At 40.6% G+C, this 13,926-nt stretch overlaps 1 protein-coding gene across 1 annotated transcript in view; it reads left to right on the top strand.

Moving 5' to 3' along the window:
- The window catches only part of dhx35 (DEAH-box helicase 35), a 52,658-nt gene that overhangs the window by 29,277 nt on the left and 9,455 nt on the right, over positions 1-13,926 (top strand). The window contains exons 12-16 of the mRNA XM_052031349.1: positions 1,240-1,450; positions 2,606-2,730; positions 5,431-5,485; positions 8,072-8,167; positions 10,937-11,031. Of these exons, the coding sequence (XP_051887309.1) occupies positions 1,240-1,450; positions 2,606-2,730; positions 5,431-5,485; positions 8,072-8,167; positions 10,937-11,031 (582 nt within the window). The remainder of the gene's footprint in view (positions 1-1,239; positions 1,451-2,605; positions 2,731-5,430; positions 5,486-8,071; positions 8,168-10,936; positions 11,032-13,926) is intronic.

Below are 13,926 nucleotides of genomic sequence, written 5' to 3'. Positions count from 1 at the left end.
ATGAGGTGCTTTCATTTAAAGTCCAATTAATCTGTTTTGGTGTCATTATTAATGGATGACTTTTGACCCTGCTCTTATTTGAAAAATGCTCTGATCTTCATAAATAGATAAATGAGAACTCATTTAACATCTCAGAATGAAGTCACCTCTGATAGTGCAGTACTCCCTTAGTTGTCAACCGTGATAATGTGTTGAAGTCCTGAAGTGGGACTTGAACCCAGACACTACTAACACTTCATTGATCCAGTTACAAATCTTAGACAGATAAGGATGGCTTTAGAATAATTTTAAACGAACACAATTTTCAGCCAATATCTCACTTTTGCCAAAGCAGCTGATCAGAAGGCTGAGGATAACACCACAATACATTAAAAAAGAGAAAAGGTAGCTTAATTAGTATTTTCTGTTTTTTTTTATTGAACAAGACACGCGGGCAGTTCCCAGTTACAACATAAGGCTATTTGGCCCCTCAAATTGCATCACAAGTCAATAAAACTCATGGTTGTTCTTTTAGTTCAGCAGCACGATCATGTCCTGACTCCATTTTCCTCAGTTCCCTTATTTCTTTGCAAAGTGTACCACTGTAGCTGAAAATGGCACCGTACCTTTTAATACTTTAAAATATTAACAGAAGAAAACCATCAGAGGATCATAATGATGCAGCACAGAAGGAGGGCATTTGACCTAATGTGCCTGTGCCCGCTTTTTGAAAGAACGATCCAATTAGTCCCATTCCCTTGCTCCTTCCTCATAGCCCTTCAATGTACCTTTTGCTTTTCACATTTATGTATTCTATTTTGAACGTTATTCATGAGTGTTTTTCCATCACTCTTGCAGACAGTGCATTCCAGGTCACAACAACTTGCTGCATAAAAAAAAGTTCTCTTGGTAATTCTTCTGGCAATTCACATAAATCTGTGCACTCTAATTAACAAAGCTCCTGCCAGTGAAAACGGTTTCTTATTTATGCCATTAAAACCCTTCATAATTTTGAACAACTCTTCTAAAATCTCGTCTGAACCTTCTTTGCTCGAGGGAAAGCAATGCCAGTTTATTTAGTCATTCCACGTAGCTGGAGTCACTTATATCTGGTATCATTCTAATAAACCTCTTCTGCACTCATGGACTCGATACTGCAGTAAAACCAACGAATTATGAAGGTTTAGCATGACTTTATGGCTTTTATACCTATTTGCAAAGGTACAACACTGGTATATTTTTTTTCACTTCTCTCTCCAGATAGTGGTGGCCACAAACATAGCAGAGACCTCAATCACTATAAATGGGATAGTTTTTGTCATCGACTGTGGCTTTGTGAAGCTGAGAGCCTACAATCCCAGGACAGGTATCGAGTCTCTTGTGGTAACTCCAGTCTCCCAGGCATCTGCAGCACAGCGAGCAGGACGTGCTGGTCGAAACCGCTCGGGGAAGTGCTACAGATTGTGCACAGGTGAGAAAATATCCGTGCAGAGCATTATTTAAAACAATTCTGACGCTCACCTGATTTGAATGTGAAATTGGGTCATGTAAGCCAGGAGGTTAATAGTAACAACTAGGATGATCGGGGACACTTCAAAAAGTTGAAATAAAAATGAAAAAATATAACAAATGAAAAACAAAAAAATGTCCAGTAAACGCTTAAACACAATTAAATTAATAAAAAATATTAAAATGAAGTTTCAGGGAAAAAGAAACTACTATTTTAATCAAGGTCAACAGTCCCTTTCAAATGAATGAGCACAGAAGAAGACTATATAACCCATTGTGTCCATGCCACCCAATGTAATGCAGTTCAGACGAATCACAGTGTTCTGTCCATAGCCTTGAAGACCACAGGTACATCATGTGCCATTTCTGATGCACTTTAAATATGATGAAGGTTTCTGCCTCCACCCCACATTTAGGAAGTGAGCTTGAGATCTCTGCCATCATCTGTGAAATATCAAATGTAATCCATTCTCCTCAATGACCTCTCTGCTTAGGGAAATGCGTCCTCCATGTTCAACCTGTCCAGGCCTATCATCAATTTATACACTTCAATTAAGTTTCCAATCTTTTCCAAAGAAGCCAATCCCAAAGTAGCCAATCTCTTCACCTAACTAATTTTTTCAAACCCCATCAACATCTCCTCAGTGCATTCTGGTGGTATAATGTCATGACCAGAACTAAATACTGTACTCTAGCTATTGCCTAACTGTTGTTTTATACACTTCCAGCATAACCTCCATGCTCTTGTATGCCTTATCCAGTAAATAAAGGTACCCCTATGTCTTCTGAACCAAATTGTCTACTTAAAGAACAGAAATAGGAGCAACATGATCCCAGAGGGACTTAAGTGTAAGGATGGGAATTTTAGCTGTCACTTGTTGGATCCTGCTCTCGGGAGAGTGAATCAGACTGCTGAAATGTATAAAGTACTTTACAGTTTCCCTATGCAACTTCTGTAACAATATTCCATGTTCTGAAGTAAGTATTGGGATTAAATCAATGAAGTAATTTCCTTTGCCCTGGCTGCATAGAAAACAAAATAGAATTCAACGTGGCAGAGTTTGAATTGCAGACTTTAGAACATTAACTGATTTTTGCTATGCCTGTGTGACTTTAGAGGAGACATTTGAGAAGCTTCCGGAATCCACAGTGCCAGAGATGCAACGCAGCAACCTTGCCCCAGTCATCCTTCAGCTGAAAGCACTGGGCATTGACAATGTGCTGAGATTTAATTTTCTCTCTGTAAGTAATTACTGTATCACGACCTAACATCTATTTATTATCGAGTGAACATAATCCTGTGCATGAGGCTCGAAAACTGAAATATGAAGTTTATGGATTAAGCTGTGAAGAGGAATTTGTCGCAGCTCATAAGATTAACTCGGGAGCAGCATGCTGCAGTTCAACTGGCTGACTGTACAAGGTAGCTTTGAATCAGGAAATGATGTAAGAAGCGAGAGCTCCATTTCCAAGGCAGCTCTGTCTTTAGACTGGCAAAGGACATTATAAAGTTGCCCTCTGACATTAAGGTAATTGACTTAGTATTGGCAGTGGCACTTCTGTACTGATGCACCAGTGTGTGCTGATACCTTGCAGTTCGTAGGACTGAGAAAACTCTCAACAAAATGTTCTCATTGAAGAGGTGTATATGCCAGATGCACAAGTTACAGTGAATTCAAAAAGGTTTAATTTGCTGTAAATAAGCAACAGTATATAACACTGTATAAAGTAAAGGAATAAAATATTGGATAACACTCAGCATTAGGTGAGAGGAAAAAAGAGTTGTACCAGAAAGCACTCTTCTTAACTGATTAACTCCCCATTGATTTTCTCTCTACAGGTGTTAACTAGTCTGCTGAGTGTTTGCCAGCATTTAATGTTTTGTTTTTAGATTTCCAACATCTACTGAATTTTGCTATGTTACTATACACCGTGCCACCAGAGGAATAGGAATTTTTATTGTCTAGTTTGTGGTACAGCAGCATTGGGATCATGTTATTGAACCAACAGCCAAAGGTCTGGATCACTGATCCTGACACTCAAGTTCAAATCCCCCATCACGGAGACACACGTAACTGCAGATGTTGGAATCTGGAGCAAAAAAAAAAGCTGCTGGAGGAGCTCAGCTGATCAGGCAGCATCGGTGAAGGGAAATGGACAGTAAATGCTTTGGGCCAGAGGAAGGGTCTTGACCTGAAACATCAGCTGTCCATTTCCCTCCACAGATGCTGCCTGACCTCGCTGCGTTCCTCCAGCAGCTCGTTTTCAAAACCCATCAAGGCAGCTGGGGAATTTAAATTCAAAAAAGTTAAGAAAACCTAGAATTAAATCTGGAATCAGCAATGGTAACTATGAAACTACTGGATTGTCATAAAACTTCATCTCGTTCATTAACGTTCTTTAGTGAAGGAAATCTGCCGTACTTCCCTGCTCTGGCCCATATGTGACTCCAGACCTCCCTGTGTGGTTGACTCTAAACTACCTCCTCATTTGAGGAGCAATTAGGGATGGACAATGAAGAGTAGCATTTCAAGTAACATCCACATCCCATGAATGAATAAATAAAAAGAAATCCAGCAACCTGTGAGGCATAATTTGTGCTGAAAGTTACCCTTGGACTTCAGTCATTGAAGATCATTATTGATCTGTTATTAAAGCCACAATGATTGCGGAAAGGTTAAGGTGACAAATATATGCCTTCCAGTGCCATCAAGCAACTAATGTTGCTATTGGTCCACTTCATTCACTGGAGTAATACTCTCCACCAGTGTCTGTGCTGTCTTGAAGCCCTGTGCCTCTGCTTATTTGAAATCCCTTGTCACAAATTCCTACCTTTTGACTAGAAGGCACCGTCTAAATGGCCTCTCCCCTCTTACTGCAGATGCGGAATGAAAGGATATCTTCAAAGAAACAAAAAGAAGTGAAAATTGAGGGGATGAATGCAAGGGAGAAACAGAAGTGGGGAGGTTGTTTATGGACTTACCACTGCTCTTCTTAGCTAGAGGGATGTTTGAGTTTTTTTTACTGAGAGCATCCTGCAAACATTTGACAATGTATAGTTAACAAAAAAAGACCCATGTCCCCATTCCTCACTAAAAATTTCTCAACTTATTAATAAGTTTGATTTTATGGTTGTTGGGTTGCTCTCAAAACTAAATAGACTTTTGGCACCTACCGTCTAGTTAAGAAAGGTCTATTGGTTTTTGGATAAGGTATCTAAAGTTAGTTGATTCTCATGACTTGGAGGGAAAGTTACTGTGTCAAGTATTATAGTTACAGAGAGGCAAAGAAGCAAATGGGAGAGTACCGCTGGATGGTATCAAGAATATTTGAGAGTTTTACAATGAAAAATGTGAGGCTAATACTAGAGTGCACTAATGAGGATGAAAGGCACTTCAACATTAAGTAGTGAGGTTGTGACCCATTTCACGTGCCAAGGTGAAGCATGTCAGACTTGCAGAGAAGGGAGGCAGGGTACACCAGAGGGTGTTAGATGTGGGGAGCCAAATCAAAGAGTTTCACAGTGAAATTTATGGGGCATATCACAGTGTTATCGTGTTGGAAGTGAGGCATACCAGAACATCACAGTGAAATGTGTGTTGTGTTAAAGTGAAAGACTTGGTGAATATTAGAACCTCACACTGAGAGGTACAGGGGATGTCAGAATGTTGCTGTGAAATGTGTAGGGCATATCTGTTACTATGAGAGGTGCGTAGGCCAGCGCTGAAGTGTGGATCCTGATGCAGATAACAGCACGCTGTGGCTGAGGTGTTGGTGACATTCTTAAAATAAATTGTTACCACTATCCTTCATTGCCTACAAACATAAGAATTCTACTACTTTATATAGCTGACGTTAAGTATAGGTGTGCTATATTAATTGTGAGGTTGCAAAAGCCATGAAACAAGGCAAACACCAGTGTATTCTCTGTTCTGTTCACAGCCTCCCCCAGCTCAGTCAATGGTCCAGGCATTAGAGCTGCTTTATGCACTAGGAGGTAAGGATGTATTTAGAATTTCATCTTTTGACTAATAAAGATCTTATCTTATCACAATTTTGAAAAAGAAATACGACAGAAGATATCCTGCTCGATATATTCAAGGGCAATTATTTTGTTCTTGCTTTGGTATCTTGGAAGTCAAAAAAAAACTGGAAATCTGAAACTAAAGCAGAAACTGCTGGAAAAACTCAACACAGCAGGCCAAATCTGTTCTGACAAAGGGTTGCAGACCTGAAACGTTGGCTGTTTCTCTTTCCACAGATGTTGCCCGATTTGATGAGCTTTTCCAGCATTGTCTGCTTTTGTTTCATCTTGAACATCTTGCTCTCTGGTGTATCCGTGCAAGGCTATGGATCAAACGCGGGCAAATGGGGCTTCTTGGTCAGCATGGATCAGGTGGGCCAAAGGGCCTGTTTCCTTGCTGTATTACTCTATCACTCTATGGTTGTAGTCTGTTACCTGATGATTGATTCATCTTCCCAAGGGAAGACAAATGGAGTCTGTGACAAAATAAAGTTGCTTTCACTGTGTTTGATAATCAGTTAGTTTCTTTATTGTTGCCCACAACCTGATTACGGCCAGATGGATTCCTGGGATGAGGAAGCTTCCCCTGAAGTGAGATTGAGTAAGATTTGCCCACATCCACTGGAGTTTAGAAGTGTGTCAGGTGATCTCATTCGGGCTGTTTCCACCACCTGAAGAATCTAGAACCAGGGATCAGAGTCTTTGGATGCAGATTTGTTCATTTAGTACAAGCTGGGGAGAGATTTCTTTACTCAGAAAGCAGTGAATCTTTGGAATTCTCTATTTCCGAGGGCCGTGGATGCTCAGTCATTTGTATATCGGAATCAGGTTTATTATCACTGACTTATATGTCATGAAATTTGTTGTTTTGCCGCAGCAGTGCAGTGCAATACGAGACTAAGATTGATAGAAATTTGACTACTAAGAAAATATGATGATATAGGAAAGTGGATTTGAGACGGAGGCTCTACCACAATTTTACAGAATGGCAGAGCAGGTTTAAGCAGCTGAATAGATTACAATCATTATTTCTTATGTTCTTATTGCTGCTGCATACTTTTCATATCAAGGATATTGTAAGTATTAATGTTAGGACACAGAAACCAAGTAACAGATTTGCCAATTTAGGAAAGGTAATGTTTGTAATGCTTGTTTATCATCTTGTTCAGTGACCTTACTTCATCTTCTGAGTCTTACAGAGCTATGTATATTTTCCCATCCAATGTGGAAACCCTCATGAAAAGTAATAAGGTAACATTCTTTCAAAAAGCTCTTTTAGTAGAATTGCTGCATGCAAGGAATATGTCAGTCAGCCTTGTCAGCTGATTTGGATCATGCACTTTCTCTCTGGGCAACTGAGCATGGCAGTGAGGCCAAATGTTAAATTCTGGGATTGAATTCAATTCAAGATTAAATAGAAATGTCTTGCTGGAAAAGTCATAAAGTAAATGTGACTGGTGCAGATTTAATGGGTCTTACACTTCTGTTCTAATTTGGAATCAAAGGCTTTGATTTGTAAAATTCATAGGATCTATTCTGTAAACACAATAGTAGAGTAGCAAGGATTCACTTCTCTTTACATGGGTTTTGTTGCATTTGCTTGGGTTTTAACTGAAGAAAGGCACATGGGGGATGTAACAACAAAATCATTAACATTGAACTTTTTCAGCATAAGACCAAGAAAGTATGCCCTTTCTTATGGAGAAGGTGATTCAGATCTGACAGATCAGTTGATAGTATCTTTAGTTCTGAGTCACCAAATGTATGGGTTTGTGCTAGTTCGGCGAGCAGGTTGATATTCCAGTGCAGCGGTGAGGAAGTGCAGCACTGTTGGATGCACCGTCTTTTGAGTGAGAGAGTAAACTGAAGCATTGTCTGCCCTCTCAAGTCAAAATGAAAGATTCTATGGCACTATTTCGAAGAAGACCAGGGGAGTTACCATTGGTATTTTAGCCACTGTTTATCTATCCTGCAATCAGTATCGTCAACAGACTATCAGATCATCATCACATTGCCGTTCACCGGAGCATCTGGGTGCAAATCAGCTTCCACAATTCCTTTCTTGCAATGACTACACTTCCAAATTACTTCACCGGCTGTAAAGCACTTTGAGATGTTCTGAGTTTATCACAGTTACTGTACAAGTGTTAACTCTTTCTTGAACTGTGATTCCAAGTATTCAGTACAGTGGAGTTACAGTCAGGAACAATGTACCAAACTCATTTAAGACCTTAATGTCAAGACACTTGTATCTTTTCTGGATTTGAATGTAGATTTCAAAAGTTAGTAGTCTCTCTCATTGTCATGTCAAGTTGCTTGGAGAGAAAGCCCATGATCCATATCTGCTTACAAGGCTGATTGACGTGTTTCTTGTATGTCGCATTTCTGCTATGTGACCTCCTACTGAAGGGAATTGGAAGCTACGTCATTATGTTTCAGGGTTTTTTGAGAACAAATACTTAATTGAATGTAGCAAATGTTGGCCACACAGCCTTGGATAAGTTTATGGGTTGTGAATCACTTCATTAATTGCAGGATCTTTCTGTGTGCTGGTTACAGGTTTGAATGATCAGTGCTTCCTCACTGACCCCCTTGGCCTACGCATGGCTGAATTTCCACTGAATCCAATGTTTGCTAAAATGCTGCTGGAATCGGGTAAGCCTCAGGGTTAGAACAGTAAAATGTGACCATGTACTGAGTCTGAGGAATTTTCAAAACAGTGAGGATGGTGGAGGGTGGTTAGGGGTGGGGTGAGGAGGAAAAACTAGTATTGGTTTATTATTGTTACTTGTACCGAGGTACAGTGAAAAACTTGTCTTGCATACCGGTCGTACAGGTCAATTCATTACACAGTGCAGATACATTGAGTTAGTACAAAGTGCATTGAGGTAAGTGACACAGAATTTAAGTTCAAAAGTGTAGAACGATTATAGTAAGGGTAATGAGTAGACCTGTAGAGAGCAGCTTGCAACAAGTCGCCAGGCTCTAGGAAAGGCCTGGCTCTGAACCAATAAAAATGATATATTTTAACACCATTTTCTAATATTTATTTCAATTCTTCTATGAAGCTCTGTGGCTGAGTTTTACTATGTTATGGGCTGCTCTTCAATGATCTCCTGACCCAACTCCCTCCTGGAACCTCCTTAAAGTTCAGTACATGTATAATTATATTCCCCATGAACTGATGCACCAATTCCTGTTCACCTCTCATCCCCCTGGGCTTACTGAACTACACTGGCTTCTGATCCAACAAGGCTTTGAAATTAAAATCCTCCTCCTTGTAGTGAAGTCTGTTTATGCCTTCACTCTGAAACTTTCCCCAGTCTGAGATTGCTGCACTCCATCAATTTTGACCCAGCAGCGTTCCCTGTTTACATTGCTCAATCATCAGGAGATATGAATTCAATTAGTAAGACCCCAAACAAGGCCTTCCTCCCTCAATCTCTCCTTCTGATTCCGAACCCCACCTCCTTTAAGATTCTCCATAAAACCTAACAATTTAACCTTTCAGAATATCTCTTTATCCAACATGCGCCGTATTTTTCTCCAACTATTCGGTGGACTAAAGTTGTTCACTTCACTCCCTGTCACAAACTCCAACCCACTGACTCCCTTCCTTTGGCAACTATTTGACAGTGGAGTTGGCTATTTACAGCTTTGCTGTCATATTTGACTCCAATATGAGGTCGGACCAAATATGCACATCATCTCCAATACCCAGTATTTCTACCTCCCATAAAATTGCCCAACCCTACCCCTTCCTCAGCTCATCCATAGCTGAAACCTTCATCCATGCCTGCTATAACTGCTCTCAGTTGCCCATTTTATAAATATCTCTTCACAGAAGGTTTATATCTTGTTATGTTAAATGAATGGGGCGGCACAGTAGCGTAGTGGTTAGCATAACGCTATTATAGTGCTAGTGATTGGGGTTCAATTCCCGCTGCTGTCTGTAAGGAGTTTGTACATTCTCCCCGTGTCTGCGTGGGTTTCCTCCGGGTGCTCGGGTTTCCTCCCACGTTCCAAAGACGTACGGGTTAGTAGGTTAACATAGGTGTAATTGGGCGGCGCGGGCTCGTTGGGCTGCAAGGGCCTGTTACTGTGCGGTATAAAGAAAATTTTAAAGTTTTAAAAAGAATCATCAAAATTATGTTAATATTGCAAACATGCATTAAGGAATATAAATTGATAATAGTGCAATAAATTTGATAATAATTGGACAGGTTCATGGATAGGTAAGGTTTAGAGGGATATGGGCCAAATGCAGGCAAATGAGAATAGCTAAGGAAAGCACCTTGGCCGGCATAGATGAGTTGGGCTGAAGGGCCTGTTTCTGTGCTGTGTAACTCTTTCAATCTTTGTATTAATTTTCAAATTAGTACAAAATAATATATATAACATTAGTAATTATACATCTGGTGCAAAGAGATCAGGATAGCAATCATAACAGTTAATATATATAATCACAAGGAGTAAAAAAAAGTAATCTAGACCTCCCGCTCTCTTATTAAGTGAACAAATATAAAAGGAAAGATTGAAAAGAAATGAAATTTAATTATATGAAAGAAGAACCCCCAAATCAAAAAACAATATTGATAATAAACCAAAAAAAAACAAAAACTTCAAAATAAAACTGGACTGATATTTCGTAAATTAAAAAGAAAAAAAAACATTACTATGTCGTCAACTCTGCTCCTCTGTATTCAAAGGTTATTGAAAGGCATCCGAAAAAGGTCAGCTTATATCATATGGAAATATTGAATAAATGGACTCCAAACTTCCTCAAATTTAAGCGAAGGATCAACAGTACCACTCCTAATTTTGTCTAAGTTTAAACATGCTATAGTTTGAGAAAACCACTGAACAGTGGTGGGAGGTATTGGATCCTTCCATTTGAACAAAATGGATTGCTTGGCCGTTCATGTGACAAAGGTGATCATACGACAAGCAGAAGCAGATAACTGGCGAGATTCCATCATTGGTCACCCAAAAATTGCAGTAGTAGGATGAGGTTGTAAATCAATGTTCAATACAGATGAAATAATGTTAAAAATGTCTTTCCAATATTTTTCCAAAAGGGGACAGGACTCTGTGCTGTATAGCTCTATGCAGTATTTGTACATTACCATGTACTTGGAAATTCATACCTTTTCTCCTTAAGTTATTTATTTTTGAAGATTCACAGTCACTTGTTAAATAGAAGAGGCACACTCACGTTGGACATTTTTATGACACTGTGTTTCCAAGTGCACTCCATTGATACATCCAGGATAAGCTAATTATGTCTGGCACTCCCTCAACCAGGAAATTGTGTGCTGTATCAAAGGAAAATCAGAATCTGCTGGAAAAGTTATTAATTTGTGACATTGTGACTAAATAGAAAAGGTGACAATTACTAATCTTGTCCATTTCTTTTAATTGAAGGGAATTTTGGATGTTCACAGGAGATCTTGAGCATAGCGGCCATGATGCAGATACAGAATGTGTTTGTGGTGCCTCCAAACCAGAAAAGTGCTGCGGTAGGTTTAGAAAATTTCACATGTGGGCCACAACCACTCATACATCCTCTGCTTCTTCCAGGGCGAAGTAGATTTGGCAGCATAACAATCCAGTAATCTATCCTGGGGCACCACTTCCGCCATCTTCAATGGGACCCCACTACCAAGCATATCTTCCCCTCCCCACCCCTTCCTGCCTTTCGCAGCGACCACTCTCTCTGCAACTCCCTAGGTCACTACCTAGGGATCGCTACCTAGTTCCCACCCCGGGAACTTTCCACTGCCCCCGCCATAGGTGCAACACCTGCCCCCACACCACCTCTGTCCAGGGAAACCGTTTCGCAGAACACCTGCGCTCTGTCCGTAACCGCGATCTGCATCTCCCTGTTGCCAGTCACTTCAACTCCCCCTCCCACACTATCACTGATATGCCAGTCCTTGACCTCCTCCACTGCCAGGAGAGTTCCAAGCGCAAACTGGGGGAGCAGCACCTCATTTTCCGTCTTGGAGCCTTGCAGCCTAACAGCATGAACATGGAACTCTCCCACTTTAAGTAGTCCCCACCCACTTCCCCACACCCCCCCCCCCCACCACGCTTCTTCTCTCCTTCCCTTTCCCAGCCTCTCCTTTTTTTCTCCCCTTTTTTTCCCTCTCTCTCCTTACCTTTGACTCATCCCCCGGTGGATCTGTTCTCCCCTCCTCCCCCGCACCTGCCTATCGCTATCTCTTACCTGCATCTACCTATCACCACCTTGTGCCCACCCCGCCTCCCCTCTTTTGTCCACCTATCACTGCTCTGCTTTCCCTCCCCCTATATATTAGGCTTCCCCCTTTTCCTATCTTCAGTCCTGAAGAAGGGTCCTGACCCGAAACGTTGACTGCCTGCTTTTCTCCACGGATGCTGCCTGGCCTGCTGAGTTCCTCCAGCATTTCAGTGTTTTTCATCTAGATTCCAGCATCTGCAGTCCTTTTGTTTCTCTAGTATTCTAGCATATAACCCTAACAAGGTGAAGAAAAACAGGTCTTACTGCCGGCATGGCAAAGTCTGCAGTTGTCCCTCCGTATCTTTTGTGCTCCTTAGGTGCTGCTGCATGTAGTTACCAAGACTACGCACACAGGGGTGCCCAGCAGCCTGCAACTTATACCAGGACGTTGCTTCTGTCGGTTTTGTTGGTGTGGAGGGTGTGAACTATTCTTGTAGAAGCAACTTTTCACAACAAACATGCTTTGTGGTTAGTTAAAGGGGACTTGCCTCAGAAGTTCCCAGCCCGTGGTACCTTGCTTCAGTAGGGAGGTCCACTTTAATATAAAAACCCATCCCTGCTGATAGCTCTTCCGCAAGCACATCCATTCCTCCCATCCAGTCCCAATACCCACCCCCAACCTGATCACAAGGCCAATTCTCCTCCACAACTCAGTGATGACCCTGATATCCCCATGATATGGCAATCCCTCCCACCCATCATCCATTCCCCTTCCTCCGAGACACTCCCCTGACCTCATGGTAATCCCTTTCCAATAACAGGCTTCATGCTGGAATAAGGGCTTATATGAACTGGTTTATCTTCCAGCGTCAATTCATGCATGCACCTTGTGGTCACCTTGGTGGTGATCATCAGCAGGCTCTTTGACCGTGGAGAACATTACAGTCAGCTCAGTTCTGTGCTCTCATCACTCTAGGCAATTTCCCTTCTCCCTTAACTAATGAGGCTCAGGTTTATATCAGCACACTGATTGCATTCCCAGCTTGAGATCAGTGGAAACAGCAGTTTCCTTGCTCCAGCTACTCATCTGATTTAGGCATTATTGAATCCTTTCAGTTATTCTAATATGACAGAGGAGCTTCAAATCACATTGCAGTCAGTGTGCTTTATAAATATTTGAAGCTCACCTCATTTCCTAATTACCAATTAGATCATTTTTGCAAAATAGGTTATTTTTCTGGTCAACTGCCATGTTTCCCGGTGAGTTTGTTTCTGAGGTCGAGGCAGGCAGCTATAAAACCAGGCAGCTGAATGACTACAGCATCACATGGCACATATGTGGTTTCACACGGTTTCATTTTACAAGGTTTCACATTGTGTTGCACCATAAATTTACTCTTCAGTACCCAGAGAATGTAAAAGCCGGACAGAATTATCTTCCTTGTGTTAGTAGAAAGAATCACCTAACCTCATAGATTTCCACACATCTTTCATTTGCCTCAATCATTATTGACCACAAGTAGGTTAGCAAATTTACATTGCTGATTTCTATTATGTTAAATTTTCATGACCTCTCTTCAATATGTGCTTTTGGCAAACAATGGGTGTCAAATTATAGTTTCTCTCTCACAGAGAAAAGAAACTGATCTTGTTCCATTTACTGATGCTTTTCATGAATTTTTCAGCTTTGATAAAATTAGTGAGGCATTATATTGTGAATCATGTTGGTGTGCTGATGTTAACTTACTAACGTCCCCTTCACTATAAGTGACAGAGATTGTAATCTGAACAGGTTGGTTCTTCATTCTAAAAGTTCAGAAGCTTGTGAATGGAGTTAGATGTTTCTGATTGTTTTATAAGCCTTACACTTCCATTTATATATACATTACTATAACTTGTGCACATGATATTTTAACACATTTTCCAATGAGTAACACTATTACACAAAACCAAAATCTTTCTTTCAATAATTTAATGCCTTTTGGAACAAGTATATTTATCCCTTACAACTGAGTGTTTATCAACATTTTGAGTTTCATACTTTCTTAACTGGATTTTACTAAAAGCATTACTTTTATCCTGTAAAATCTACTCGAAGTATAATATTGTCATTCAGAAGTGATTGTCGAAAAGACCCCATTATTGTCAGCAAGCAGATTGCTGCAAGTTGGGTAGCCACTAATATTGCAAAACCTATTTACAGAAATAGGGA

Source organism: Pristis pectinata, chromosome 16, assembly GCF_009764475.1.
Source record: "Pristis pectinata isolate sPriPec2 chromosome 16, sPriPec2.1.pri, whole genome shotgun sequence".
Lineage (NCBI taxonomy): Eukaryota > Metazoa > Chordata > Chondrichthyes > Rhinopristiformes > Pristidae > Pristis > Pristis pectinata.
This window is presented reverse-complemented; position numbering and strand designations above follow the sequence as displayed.